Here is a 14,285-nt window from a genome sequence, read left to right on the forward strand (position 1 = left end):
CCTATCACAAACTACAAGTTATTTATTTATGCGGTGGCCAAGAAACTAATCTCATGATCAAAGCATACTTTATCATCTGCGGGCAAGCTGGAGTTGGTCAGGTCGGTTCTCTAAAGAGTTGAATGTTTTTGGCTATTGATCCTTCCTCTACCATGTCCATGTGGAGTCATTGACAAGTTGTATGGTATTTGTCCGATCCTTTCTTTGGTCTACAAAACATCTCCTAATCTTTTGGGTATCTATATGTCCATGATGCAGTTAATACGAAATTTCTCAAATGGTTCATCGTGAAGAAGGGACTGCCAAAGCCTATGATTTCATCCGACCTCAAGGTGCCCGGCAACAATGGGTCAAGGTGGCCTAGAAACCTTACCTACTGATGTCGTTTTTAGGGTGAGGAGCTCAATGGAGAATAATTGCAGCGCATCTTTGGCCAGCTCAGCCACCAAATCACAGCCAATCCAAACATCTCTTTAACCATACAATTCCCAGAAACGGATAAGCCCGGCAACAACAGCGAGCAACCATGGTCGCCGCCTCCACCGCCGTCCTCCTGTCTCCACCGCCCTCCGTCGCACTCAAACCCCTCCTCCCCACCCTAAACCACACCTCCTTCCCTTCTAAGCCCACTCCTTCCTCTCGCCCCCCAACCACCACAAAGCTCTTCGCCTCCTCCTCCTCCTCCTCCTCGTCGCGGACTGTCTCCCCCAAATCCCCCACCACCTCATCATCCGGCGGCGAGGCCAGGGAGAAGGAAAAAGTATTCTTCGACGGAGGTGCCCACTACGGGGACCTCGTCGCCAACCTCCTCCTAGGGTTCACCCTCTTCTGGCTCCCCCTCACCCTGGCCGCCGTCTCCCGCGCCTTCTTCCTCCGCTACCGCTTCACCGACCGCCGAGTCACCGTCATCTCCGGTTTCACCGGACAGGACCGCAGCGACTTCCCCTACTCGTCCATCCAGGACGTCCAGATCGTGCCCAGATTCATCGGCGAGTGGGGGGATCTGGTGATCACCCTCAAGGACGGCACCAAGGTGGATCTCCGGAGCGTGCCCAAATTCCGGGAGATCTCCAAGTACTGCCTCTCCATGGCCGATGGCTCAACGACGTCGGAGGCGAAGGGCGGCGCGCCGCCGAGAGGATTTTGAGCAAAAGGGCACAGCCCTAGGCGTCGATTAGGGTTTCGCTCCTCTCGAAGGTACGTACCATCCAATCCGATCCGATCCCATTGCAAGTTTTGCGTTCCTGTGGATTTGAAACCTGAAATTGTTCCTAACATTGTGATACGAATCTGTCTATAACAAAAAAACGTGGATTCGAATGGAACCTCCAAAAAACCTTTCTTGTTTGTTTATCGTCATCTACAAATTTTGCATCCTCTCACTGAGGAACATGCAATTTGATCCAGTCGAGATCAGAGGTGACTTCTTGGTGTGTCCACAACCGAGTTCTTTTGGTTGGTTGGATGTGAATCAGATAAGCTCCTCTCAGGTCAGCTTCTGTCGAGCGGCAGTTGTCGTGCCGGGCAATGCAAGTTCTCCGGTGCACTATTGAAAAAGGGGTTAGAAAGGAGGCCAATACGGACTTTGGCGAGACCCCTTCTACACTCAAGGAGAGTTTACGGGAGAAAATAATAAAAAAGTGAAAATAGTAATAGTACGTAATGTCCAATGTACCTCTCGATTATGTCACGATTACCTTATATAGGGAGTGAAGGGTGATCATAATTCTCAATGGACATATGTATCTATTTTCTCTACATCAAAGGATGCACCCTTAACTTTTGTGGAAGTGAGCTAGTCATCTTAGGTTTAGTTGACTTAAATTAGATACATGGTGTCAACTAAAAAAAAGAAATGTCCTTCTGTAATAGGCTCCATCGTAACTATCATGTTGCATTCAAGCTCGGGAGTGATTTGATTGGTCAGACTCGAGATCAGTTGTGTGTCAGATTGACTTGAGTTGAACTCGACCGTGGGTCGAGTTCACTTAGCTTGAACTCTGAAGAGTAAGTTTGGTTTGACTTGAGCTCGTTGTGAGTTAGGTTGAGCTGACATGATTCAAGCTCTGACTTGAGTCGATCGACGAGCTTCGTGTTGATCAAGTCTTGGATCTGTCACATGGCTCTTGGCATTCCCGCCACATCATATTTGATCCTTCATCTTGATCTCCACTGTATGAATCAACTAGATATGTAAAGAAGGATGTAAAATACTTTGCTGGATGCTTGACTTCTCCCATGGAAAGGGTCATTGTACTACGACCAATGTCTCTTATAATTTATCCTCTTCCAGAGAGTGTGGGATTGCTCTGAAGGGATCACTAAGGTGATGGTTTCAAGTTCACCTTTGCTCCAACTAGATACACAAAGAAACAGCTCTTTTCCAGCCAATATAGTTCGAATTGCAGCTCATTTTGTAAGATCCATCCTAGTTTGTTTGGCCATTGATAAACTTGTTTGTGGTATGGAACATTTATGTTGGAATCATTTTATATAAATTATTTAGGATCAACCAAGTAATATGTGAAAAGCATATGTAAAATTTTTGCCAATGAGAATTTCCATTTACTAAGGGTTTTGTTCTACTTGAGATGTATCTATTTCTTAGAAAATATTTTTAGCATTTAGTGGGATACGAGGAATCTAAGGAGAGTTTTAGTACAATGGTAAAATTATTATCGTGTGATCATAAGTTTGAGTAATAAAAATAACTCTTGCATTGTAGAATAAAACTACGTATAATAGATTCAATTTGATCTGAACTTTCTCCAAGACCTATATTGATGAGAGCTTGATCCGGACTTTCTCCAAGACCTATATTGATGAGAGCTTGATCCGGACTTTCTCCAAGACCTATATTGATGAGAGCTTAATGCATTAGACTGTCCTTAAATGGGATATGAGGAATCTAAGATGCTTATTGGTGTTTTTAGGGGTTTTATGATCCCTATCTTAGTTAGGGGTGTATGTGAGTCGAGACAACTTTGCTTGTGTTTATAATTGTTTATGTTGTTGCTCGCTCGGGCTAACACATATGATTTATGTAGGGATGTTGTCACAAATAAGTCCAGGGTCGATTTTTAACTAATGCAGAATGCCTTGTTGGTTGCATCACTCCTTCATGTATTCGCTACTGTTGTTGAACGAATCCTCATGATTTATCCTCTTTCAGGAAGTGTGGGGGCCCGTCTTGGTAGGACTGTCAAGGTTACGGTTTCAACTTTTTCCACATATAATTGTTTTTTATTTTTGTTTTTATTGAGTTTGTTTAGAATTGTTTATTAAAAATCTTATAGAGTGAGTTAAACTTTAATCGGTAATATTGTTGTTTTTATAATTGAATCTTTTTAATCTAATATATGAAACTTATATTATTATAATATATATATATATATATATATATATATATATATATATATATATAATTTAAGATTATAAAATATATAAATTACTATATTTTTATGTATTTAAATAAAAAATAAATGTATTTAACTTTTATTCTCACTAATGTTCAAGGTTTTGTTTTCATAACTAATTAGTCAACATAAATAAGTTATTCATGTCTATTTCATTTACAATTCTACAACCCAACTCTCTCCAACTCTACCCGCCACCCTAGCCCCCTCGAATTGCCTTCGCTCCATGGACAAGCCCTACCAACGACCCTACACTCTTGCAAATTGTGACTCAAATGTCACCCATATTGATCTCTTTCACTAATCTCAATGACTCCCTCTAGGTCACCTCTCTATCAGTGAACTTTTGTTGTTATAATAAAAGATGATTATCTTCATCCTAGGCATTCCTCGTAGTTCATCCATAGATTATATGAAAGGCGATAAATTACGGGATCAGTTTATAATCGACCATCAAATGATTAAGAAGTGGGAGAAATTTTACTAATAAACTTTTGTACTCTTTCGTGACTGTTGCTCTCTTCATCTCTATTGTGAACCGTATCTATCTAATTCATTTACATCCATACAACCAAACCTCTTCTCCACCATTCACGTCCCCTCATATTGCTTTTACTCCATGGATGAATCCTTTATGCTTCTTTGCAAGCTTCGACTCTAGTGTCACCCCACCTTTTGACCTCTTTCACCAACCTCAATGTCTCCCTCTAGCAAATCTTTGTGCTAATCCTTACAACCTCTTTTATGAATCATAGGGTTACGCCCTTAGTCTTTCTTGCGAACCTTAGCCATCACCTCCTCCACCTCTCTTGCCAACCTTAGCTAGACATCACCTTCTCCGGTCCTATCCGGCCAATTTGCCTTTACCTTTGGACTAAGTTGATCCCATAAAAAAGGGGTTATCTAAGCCACTCCACTAGAAACAAATTATAAATAAGCAAAAAATAAAAGGCCTTTTTTTCTTTCAAAAATAATCAAAAAGCATTCCATCGAATATTTTATTCTCCAAATATCTCTTATTCAAGCGTTGTTAGCTACTACAACGTGTAAAAATTAATTTTGTAGCAGCTATAATGTGTTTAAGATTTAAAATTTATGATTTATTTTGATTAATGTGAAATAGATAATTTTTTATGTTGTAGCAACAAAGATGGCCCTGGCCAAGGCTATTAGGGATCCTACCTAGGGCCCAAAAATACCAAGGGTCCATTCTGAATAATATTTTCTTAAATTATTTTTTATTCTCTTTTCCTCGTCGAAGCCCTAGCCCTCTCTTGCCCTTACGATTCTCCTCGTTGAAGCCTTGCCTCGCCACGCCTTTCTCCCTCATTGTAACGACTACGAGCCTTCTCTCAAATGTGTCCTTCCTTAGTGAAACTCTCTCTCCCCACTCTCCCGTGAATCTAGGTTTTTTGGCCCTCTCTCACTGCGCCCTCCCTCGACGCGATGAAGCTACTTGCAACAAAGCTCCCCACGATGTCGACCCTCGCCGCACCCTCCCTTGAGCCTCCCTCACTCGCTGCAACAAAGCTAGGGTTTCCCGTGCCTCCCGACTCCCTCTCTTGTAGTGATAAAGCTCCATTGCCGATAAACATAAATTTCAGATAGGAAAAACTTTTAAAGGATAGAACTAACTGAATTTTGATTTGCAAGTTTTCTTTCTGAATTTAAACTTGTAGAGCGAAAAGTTGCTTTCCCTGTTGATTTTCCCCATTGTGCCCTGCCCTCCCTTGTCACGACGAAGCTCCCTTGTTGGTAAACGATGTTTTTTATTTTCTTATTGATCATATTTTGTTTCTGTCATTCTGTATTATAATTCCTTCATATCTGCTTTTTCATGTTTATCATTTTTAGAAATTGCATGATTACGAACTATTTGCTTTCAGTTATATCAACTCAATGAACTCTTAAATCTTAAGGAGAAGGAAAGCATATCCACTTTTTGTTGATTTTCATCTGATCACTATTGTTTTAAGGTATATTCATATTTTAATTTATTAACAAAATTAATGTACTTGTGTCTTTAATTGCACAAATAAGATTCTAACTCCTAAATAATTGAATTGTTGTGTTTTTTTTTATAAACTTGTAGGATATCTGTGTGAGGTCTTATATAAGTTGATTTTGATTTGAAGAAAAAATTTTATATTTCAAGTTTTATTGTTCTTTATTTATTGCTTATTGTTCATGATTATCTATCTTGAAGAAAAAAATTATATTTCAAGTTTTAATGTTCTTTATTTATTGCTTATTGTTCATGATTATCTATCATCATGAAACAACTCTTTGGATATCAAAAAAGATAAAAGATAAAAGAAAAAAGAAGAAAAGAAGAAAAGATAGTCCAAAGTTTAAAAAGTTCATTGAATAAATATTTTAGTAAAGAATCACATAACACAATGAAAAGCTTAGTTCAGATTTTAATGAATGAATCAAATGCAAATAAAGATTTTGTTGAAAACAAGAATGATGAAAATGAAGAATTTATGAGAAACAAAAGTGATTAAAATGAAAAATTTGTAGAAAATGAGAATGAAAAGAATACATATTTTAATAATTTCGATGAAATTGAAATTGACAAAATTGAAGATATTGATAATTGTTGTGATGATGATCATACAAATGAATATTAATGTTCAACTCCTAGATATGATTTGAACGTATTTGATTCAGGAGTTTGGGATAATCTTGATACAAAAATGAGAGATTTACTCATGGAAAGAGGTCCTAAAAGAGAAAATATTCTCAAGCTTCCTTTAGATAAAGAATCTCAACTTTTTTCTCATATTACTATGTTCAAATGTTACCAAATGGTGACACTCATGATTGAAAATGGTTAGTGTACTCGAAGGAGTTGGATAAAGTATTATGTATTCATTGTAAGTAGTTTAAAGTAATACACACCAAAAGTAATTTAGCAAGAGAAAGAGTTAATGACTGAAAATATTTATGTGATAAACTTAAACAACACAAAAATAGTGTTGAACACCTCACTCATCTAAGAGCTTTTGTTGAATTACAAATGAGATTAAAGAAAACATTGACAATTGATAAAGACATGTAAGAACAAATTAAAAATGATACAAAATATTTGAAACATGGTATGTAAGGAATAGTTGTTGTTGTCAAATGTCTTGTTTTACATAATTTAGCATTTCATGGTACACATGATAAAATTTATGAAGATGGTAATGATAATTTTTTAGATTTACTTGAAATGATTGTAGATTTTGATCCAATAATGTAAGAGCATTTTTGACTCATTCAAAATAAAAAGATTCATTATCATTATCTTACTTATAAAAATCAAAATGAGTTAATATCTATTCTAGCCTCTAAAGTCAAGAATACAATAATTAAAAAAGTAAAAGAGGTAAAATATTTTTTAATAATTCTTGATTGTATGCCAGATATAAGTCACAAAGAACAAATGACACTCATATTAAAATGTGTAGATGTTTGAGACTCCAATTAAAATAGAAGAGTACTTCTTAGAATTTAAAAATGTAGAAGATACAACTGGTTTTGGTCTGATGCTGAAACTTTAGCATCTGGTGAACTTTCAAGTTTTGGATTTATATTAAGTCTTGTTATTTGACATGATATTGTATAAAATTAACTTAGTTAGCAAAAAATTATAGTAAGAGGATATACATCTTGATGTTGTTATAAAATAATTGTATGATCTTGTTTCCTTTTTAAAAAAATATAGAGAAAATGGTTTTATTTTTTTTTATAGTTGATGTAAAAAAAAACATAGCATCTGATATGGAAATTGAGCCGGTATTTTCTACAAAATGTAAATTTTGAAGAAAGAGATATTTTATAAGATTGCTAACACTGAAAGGGATATATTTTGGTTCTTGTATGATGTTATAAAATTAGTTTTATTGGATCATGATTGACGAGTTCTTATGTGAATCTTGAAAGTACTTCAAGAAATGGTGACACTTCTGATATTGATGCAAAATATATATTTTTAGAACCACAAGTTTTGCAAGTAATGTTATTAAGTGAATCTTATGAAACAAATAAAAAATAATCTTCCATTTAAGTAGTGTTACCAATGGATGTATTTCCAAATATGAAGATTGCTTATAGGATATTATTGAAAATACTTGTGATAGAAAGATTTTTTTTTTAATTAAAATTAATAAAATCTTATTTGCGTACCACAATGACTCAATATGGGCTAAATGGATTATCAATTTTATGTATTAAAAAAATATTTTAGAAAACATTAAATATGATGCTATTATTGATGAATTTGCCTTTAAAAGTACATCACGAAGACATTTCAATGAGTTATCCTTATTTTTTTAGGTGGATGATGTAAAAGTTTCTTTTTGAAAGAAGCAGTGGTTTGAAGATAAAATTGGGACATGATTTATAGTTTTGTCTAGGGTCTTTAAACAACAAGGGATGACTCTGTGTAGCAGTTACTGATAGTTGTTACAATGTATAATAATTACTTGGTAGCTATTACATATCGATAGCTAAATCTTAAATTCTAAATCCTAAAATATTGAATCTTAAATTTTAATATTTAAATACTTTTATATCAAAATACTTTTTATCAAGTTATTCAAAATTATTTAAATTTTATCAAAATAATTTTAAAACGGTTATAGAAACTACTAAATAGTTGTTACAACACTATAATAATATTGTATTAGGTATTATAAGTTGTAGCAACTATAAAATAACTTTTATACGTTGTAGCTGTTACAATAATATTGAAAATAAAAAATAATATTGTAGTAGTTTTTGGATAGCTTATATATATTATAGTAATTACCAATACCTACTATAATATTGGATTAGGAAGATAAAATATTTGATGGGATGTTTTTTGAATTTTTTTTAATTAAAAAGATGTTCATTTGATATTCCTTTTTAATTTGGAATGCCATTGGAGTTTTGCCCATTGAAAATCTGTATTTTATTTTCTTTTAAATTAATGATTCCAACTCGTCTATTTTAACCTACCATGCTAAATTTTATGTGAAGGATTATCCCGTTTGCCTTAATATCTAAAAGTAATATTCTAAAATTTTATGCTTAAGTCTTTAAGATCAAATCTTTCCCTGAATAAATAAATTACAATAAAATAAAATATTCTTTTTTAATATAATTGCTCATTTTCTAGAATATGACCCCACCACATCATCACATCCCAACGTCTCTCTCTCTTTATTTTTTTTGGCCAATTTCTTTAAATAAATCCCCTTCGCAATTCGATTGCTTCACTCTCTGTTTCCTCCGCCCTCCGGCCCGATGCAATCGCTAATCCACCCCGTCGCCGCCTCCGGAGGATGCTGCCCCTTCTTCCGTCCCTCCTTCTCCCGCTCGTGCCTCCGCTACCGCCGCCTCCTCCCCGTCAGCGCCCCCGCCGAGCCGCCCGTCCGCGTGGTGGTCGGGAAGGAACGCCGCGTCTTCTTCGTCGATCGCTTCGTGCTCGAGCTAGTCCCCTTCCGGATCTTGATGCGGCCGGCCGGAAAAGGTCTCCGGCGCATGACGAGATCCGTCTTTGTGGACGTCGACGCCATCCTCTTCGAGCACTTGCTGTGGCTGGTTTTCCACGAGCGCTCCGCCGCCTCCGCCCACTTTTTTCAGCTCAATCTAATGGAGATTATAGAGTTCTATTCGGAGGACGATTAGAGCAGCGTAGCAGATGAGACAAATCAACAACATGATTTTTCACAAGGAGTTCGATTCTTCCAGGTGAGCATTCAATTTGAATGATAAAAGAGTTAATATCTTAATCCTTTTTTAAAATTAAGTACCTTTGTTTTTTTTTAATTTTTTTTTGTTTGCATATAGTTGTATCAGATTTATCATTCTATTCATATAAAAGTTGATATAGAAGATATTCTAAAAATTATAGGATTTCAACTTGACTAATCTGTTGAGATGTTTGAGTTAGGAGCTGAGAAAGTTGAGCTGCTGAGTTAGTTCCTATTGATATGATATGATAGTCGAGGCCTTGTATTTGACATAGTTTTCCTAAAATAGATCTGTCTCCCGCCGATGATGTTTCAAAATTACGTAGCAAGTATAATAATAAAATCACGTATAAAATCAAATACTGGTTGATTGTGATGAGCTAGTGCCTAAACGCTATCACGAAGAACAGTCTAGTGGGTACACGTAAAGGGAACCGAGGTGAAATGCTTACGTGTTTACTTTGCTTCTGTCCGTGGTCGAGCTTAGACCTATGACAACATTTAATGACCGATTAATGACCATTTATTATCATTACTTGTAGAGTTCCAAACGTCATTGTTTCACTCGGCCAGTTACAGATTTTTCATTAATCATTGATTAATGCATCCGTTACACACTTAAATAGTTAGTAAAAATATTCATATAATAAAACATATGTTGATTCGCTTAGCAAATTTTACTCCGATTGATCCAGTATTCGATGGATGCAAGTAAGTCGTACTCACATACAAGTTAACTTGGCTCAGTATAATTTGGACACTAAATTTGTACTCCTATGTGGATGCCTGTAAAAGAGAGTTTCTTCCCATAAATACACTCACAATTTAAATGTTTGTGACATATTATAAATCAACTTTATTGTCATGAAACTATCAATGTGTGAGGATGAATATTTTGTTAAAATCGAATCAAGTCAAATACACTGAACCTAAATAAATTATTATTTTTTAAATAACCAAACTGATTGAATTTCTTTATAAAAAATAAATAAATCTATCTGATAAATATTGATTAATTAAATTGGCCAAAATAATTTTAACCCCACTATGAAATCGATTTTGTCTGATGTTTGTTTACATGTGAATCAAAATTGAGAAACAACCCTCGAGTAGCCAAAAAGAGATCTTAGGACAAGGACTTTATGTACCATTCATCTTACATTGTCTATTTTTTTATAGGCTTTTATTAGTTACCTAGATCAAATGCACACATAGACTTGGTACCAAACTACCAATCCAACACCTCTGCTTTGTCAAATAGACTTGAATTAAATTCATTTAGATGCTAATAAACCATTTAATGATTCAATCTTAATTAGCATGATATTCTACTCCGTTTTAAAATTTAACACTTGGCTCGCATGCTTTCCACTAAAAAAATCATTTATCTGAAAAACAACTAAAAAAATTCTCAAGAGTCGAGACAAATGAAATTAGATCACGAAAACCACAAGAAACAATAACTTGAAGGGGACCAAAAGTACATGCGATAGGAAAAGGGAGGGCTAAGCAGTCAACAGGAAATACCAGTTAAGATGCTCGACAATAGGAGGAGGAAGGGCTAAGCAGGGAGGAGACAGCGACAGGAGGGAGATGCAGAGTTGTAGGTTCGGCGAGACATCAACAAGAGGAGGATGGGTTGAGCAAGTCGGACCGATGGAATAGTAGATGATTGATGACAAGAGCAACGAAGGGGATCCAGTGGCGAGAGTCGAAGGCATGGACGGCGAGAGAGGAGATTGTTGACAGAGTTAGGAGCTTAAGGATTTTTGAGTTTACGTAGGATTTAAGTCCGGTTTGGGTGAACAATTCAGTTATTTCAATTTAATCGAATAAGAAATTTGAAAATCAAAATCGAACTGATATAACTGAAATAATCAATTTTTTAATTGAATTAACTGAAATTCTGAATTAATCGAGTCAAAATTAAAAAATTGATTGGCTCGATCAGTTTGTTTAGTTTAATCAAATTTTTGTTCAGAATTTTTGTTCACTCCTATCAATGTGGGACTAAAGACCTATGCTCAAGGGAATCTCCTTCCTTTCCACCTTGTTCATTTTCATATTTTTTTTCCAACAAAATTATCATCTAACAAGAACATTAGAGAAAAACTTGAATAGTTTATGTACAACAAATTTCCATATGATAGGGAAAAAATCAATTCATACAACTTCATCATCGTCATCTGTGTCTAGTTCAAGACCTTCTGCAGCTAGAAGTTGAGCGATTACCCTTTTGTTGTCTTCCTCTGCCTTTTTCCGCATCAAATCTCTCTTCCTCAACACTAATGTGTGTCTCTTCAGGGTGCTGGAGAAATACTCCATCGACGACTTCTTTTCCCTGGCTAATATCTTCCTCTCTTCATCAGGATCAATCTGAAAAGCATTTGTTGTTCAAACAAAACCGACATTGTAGTGTGTTTCATCATAAACAAGTTGCTTGAATGTGAATTCTTGCAAAAACTGATCTGTTTTTTGTGAACCTTAGATCGGGAGAGCCTCCGTGCTCGTTGGTTCATCTCGTGCCGCCGTTGTTCCGCCCAAGCAGCAATTGCCATATCTCCCCGTTGATCGAATGCTTTTCGCTTTTTCATTAGCCACTCCATCCATGCCTGAGAAGCCTGATAGGTGCGAACAATAAAATTTTCATCAGGCTAGAAGAAACAATATAATTCTTTTTCATTGACTCATCTTCATCAGCAAAAAAAAAAAAAAAAAAATCAACCACAAAATCCAGTCCTCATTCTCCAAATTCACGAAATTGACCTTCATACAGAGAATGACTTCCACTTATTCAGATAAATCTTCTTACGGTACTTCCATTAACAAGAATTGATGATAACACTCACTTTTGAATCAAGATTAAGACGGTCTGGTGTACGAAACTCACGTCAAGATAGGATCCTAAGGAAAGATCGGATCACATTAAGTCTATTGTATGTGACTCGAATCCATGATCATAAGGTCTCACTGTCAATCTCTAGAATGTTTTTATACCTCAATTGTTGCTTTGGGCCATAGCACACCTTCAATTCTTATAGTGGTCATGTTTCTCTCACAATTCAACTTTACTATGGCAGTTTCATGGTTCATTTTGTTAACTTTCGATGGTTAAAACAGTCATTAATGATCTTCGCATAACTAATAACACATTAACTGTGCAATGCACACCTTCATAGGATTGGCTCGGTGATCTTTGTCATATTGCCTTCTTTTCCCTTCATCTATTAGAAGTTCATAAGCAGCTTGGATTTTGATAAATCGAGCTTCAGCTGTTTCTCCTCGCTCGAGGGTTCCTCTTCCATCATAGACTTTAGAAGAGAAGAGAAATATTTAAAAATGAGGAGAAAAGTTAAGACAAAATACTAATATTATCTAGCTTCATATCGATAAGAAAAAGATTGCAACAAGTCAGGAAATTCAAACAAGATTCTGGAGGTTCCATACTGTTTATCATCTCATTTGTAAATGATAGAGGTGAGAGGGATACCATCTGGGTGATAGAACTTGGCCAATCTTCTGTAAGCAGCCTTTACGTTCTCTTCATCAGCATCCCTTTCCAGCTCTTCAAGTTGAGAAGATATCCACCATCAGAAACATACAAAATCCATGATGAAATAATCTAAGAAAGCATCTGAATGTTTAGAAATCCAAATATCACTAGAATCGTTTGGATTAGTGTTGCAAACAAATCGAATCAAGCTGAATAGGATAAAAATATTAATATTCAATTCCGAGCGCTCAAACAATAAGTGGGATATTTGAATTCAATTAGAAGTTTGGCTCGAATTTGGTTTGAAATGAAATTTGTTAAAAGAAGAATTGAATATTCAATTCAATTATTAAATCATTCATTCTACAATTTCAGAGATCTTTGAAAAAACTGATTAATCAAACGAAGAATAAAAGAGCCTCATTCTATATGTCAATACTGACAACAATATTTATGGTAAGAGGAAAATCCATCCACATTAAAAATTATGAGGGTTTAAGTCCTTATATCCATCCGTGATTCAATTCAAACAAAAATCACTATTTTCTCATTCACTCCAGCAAAATCGAACTATAATTTGAAATGACTCAAATTTGAGTTCGGTTTTAGTTATTGGAACTTAATTTAAGCAAATTCAAACCAAAGCTGTGTACAGCGGAACAAAAATCGACAAACAATTGAATAAAATATTATGGATTGACTCAAAAATTATCGAATATATTCGAATGAGCCTCGAATTTGATTATTTTGAATACAAATCAATCATTTTTTCAAGCTAGCTGGATTCATTTGCACCCCTAGGGTTGGAGAAAATTACCGAGGGTTTCGTATGGAGATTTTTCCGATTTCCAGTCAGAGACTCTGGTGAGCGTCCGCCTGGAGCTGGCGCGCGACCCCATCCTGGCGTGGTCCTCGAGCACGAACGGCGACGAAGCATGGCAGGGTGTCAGGATCTGGAGATCAGACTTCCGGGCGGGGGCGGAGGGAGAGAATGCGAGGCCTCCTTGGCCTCTGTAGCTGTAGATCGAGGTGATGGCGGCGTAGGGGCGGCAGATCGCCCTCAGATCGCTCATCGTAAAAGCAGGGGAAAAGAGAGAGAGGGAGAACTGAGGATCAAATTCCGAACTAGGGTTTAACAACACCTCGACGTGCGGAAGTCCGAACTAGGGTTTCGATTTGTGGTAAGAATCGGGAGAGAAGTTGTTGCTTCCGGAGCTCGGAAGAGGTTGGGAGATTCGTGACGGAAACGTCTTTCCGGAAAAAAGTCAGGAGGGCGGCTTGTTGCGTGTGCCACCAAATCACACGACCAAAAGACTGTTTGATTTTTTGTTTGTTCTTGCTGGTTACTCTACCGTAAGACAAAACGGTCAATTGCTCATAGGTTCGGATTATAGGATTGTCTGTAAATTTCCTTTTTTGGTTTTATTTTTGTTGTTGTTGTTTATGACAGTAAAATATTGATGCCCAGACCCTAATTGGATTCCTGACTACGAGCCTAATATGTAATATTTTCTTTAATGACTAGGATGTTGGATTGCTCGGCCACCCTCCTCTTGTGTGAGGATTATAAAAAATAACCTCCTTGAGATGGATCAGTGGGGGTATTGGGGAGTCTTCACAGACTAGATCAGTTGGTTAGGTGCTTGCAGT

The 14,285-nt window shown here is 36.3% G+C and overlaps 2 protein-coding genes across 3 annotated transcripts; one reads left to right on the forward strand and one right to left on the reverse strand.

Annotated features, from left to right (window-relative positions):
• The first annotated feature begins 268 nt into the window (after window positions 1-268).
• LOC122046791 lies at window positions 269-3,337 on the forward strand. Of its 2 annotated transcripts, none has more exons than XM_042607665.1 (2): window positions 269-1,197; window positions 3,173-3,337. In XM_042607665.1, exon 1 carries the CDS (start codon window positions 527-529, stop codon window positions 1,145-1,147), a length of 621 nt encoding a protein of 206 aa, XP_042463599.1. In that variant the 5' UTR covers window positions 269-526; the 3' UTR covers window positions 1,148-1,197; window positions 3,173-3,337. The 2 variants fall into 2 exon arrangements, with proteins under 2 accessions (XP_042463599.1, XP_042463600.1); XM_042607666.1 differs by lacking the exon at window positions 3,173-3,337 and adding an exon at window positions 1,408-3,166.
• Window positions 3,338-11,166: 7,829 nt separating this feature from the next.
• On the reverse strand, window positions 11,167-13,929 carry LOC122046792 (ER-phagy receptor 1-like). Its single transcript, XM_042607667.1, has 5 exons — window positions 13,453-13,929; window positions 12,633-12,707; window positions 12,314-12,453; window positions 11,626-11,763; window positions 11,167-11,518 (listed from the first exon to the last, which is right to left on the reverse strand). The coding sequence occupies exons 1-5, from the start codon at window positions 13,706-13,708 to the stop codon at window positions 11,306-11,308; spliced, it is 822 nt and encodes a 273-aa protein (XP_042463601.1). The 5' UTR covers window positions 13,709-13,929; the 3' UTR covers window positions 11,167-11,305.
• Between the last annotated feature and the right edge of the window lie 356 nt (window positions 13,930-14,285).

The sequence above is a fragment of the Zingiber officinale genome, chromosome 2B, assembly GCF_018446385.1.
Source record: "Zingiber officinale cultivar Zhangliang chromosome 2B, Zo_v1.1, whole genome shotgun sequence".
NCBI lineage: Eukaryota > Viridiplantae > Streptophyta > Magnoliopsida > Zingiberales > Zingiberaceae > Zingiber > Zingiber officinale.

What these genes read in the sequence shown, in the direction of transcription:
- LOC122046791 (XM_042607665.1), top strand. Translation starts at nt 527, where the DNA reads ATGGTCGCCGCCTCCACCGCCGTCCTCCTGTCTCCACCGCCCTCCGTC.
- LOC122046792 (XM_042607667.1), bottom strand. Translation starts at nt 13,708, where the DNA reads ATGAGCGATCTGAGGGCGATCTGCCGCCCCTACGCCGCCATCACCTCG. An exon ending in CAAGTTCTATCACCCAGATG is followed by an intron (nt 12,454 to 12,632) that starts GTATCCCTCTCA and finishes TCTCTTCTAAAG; the next exon opens with TCTATGATGGAAGAGGAACC. An exon ending in GGAGGCTCTCCCGATCTAAG is followed by an intron (nt 11,519 to 11,625) that starts GTTCACAAAAAA and finishes AATGCTTTTCAG; the next exon opens with ATTGATCCTGATGAAGAGAG.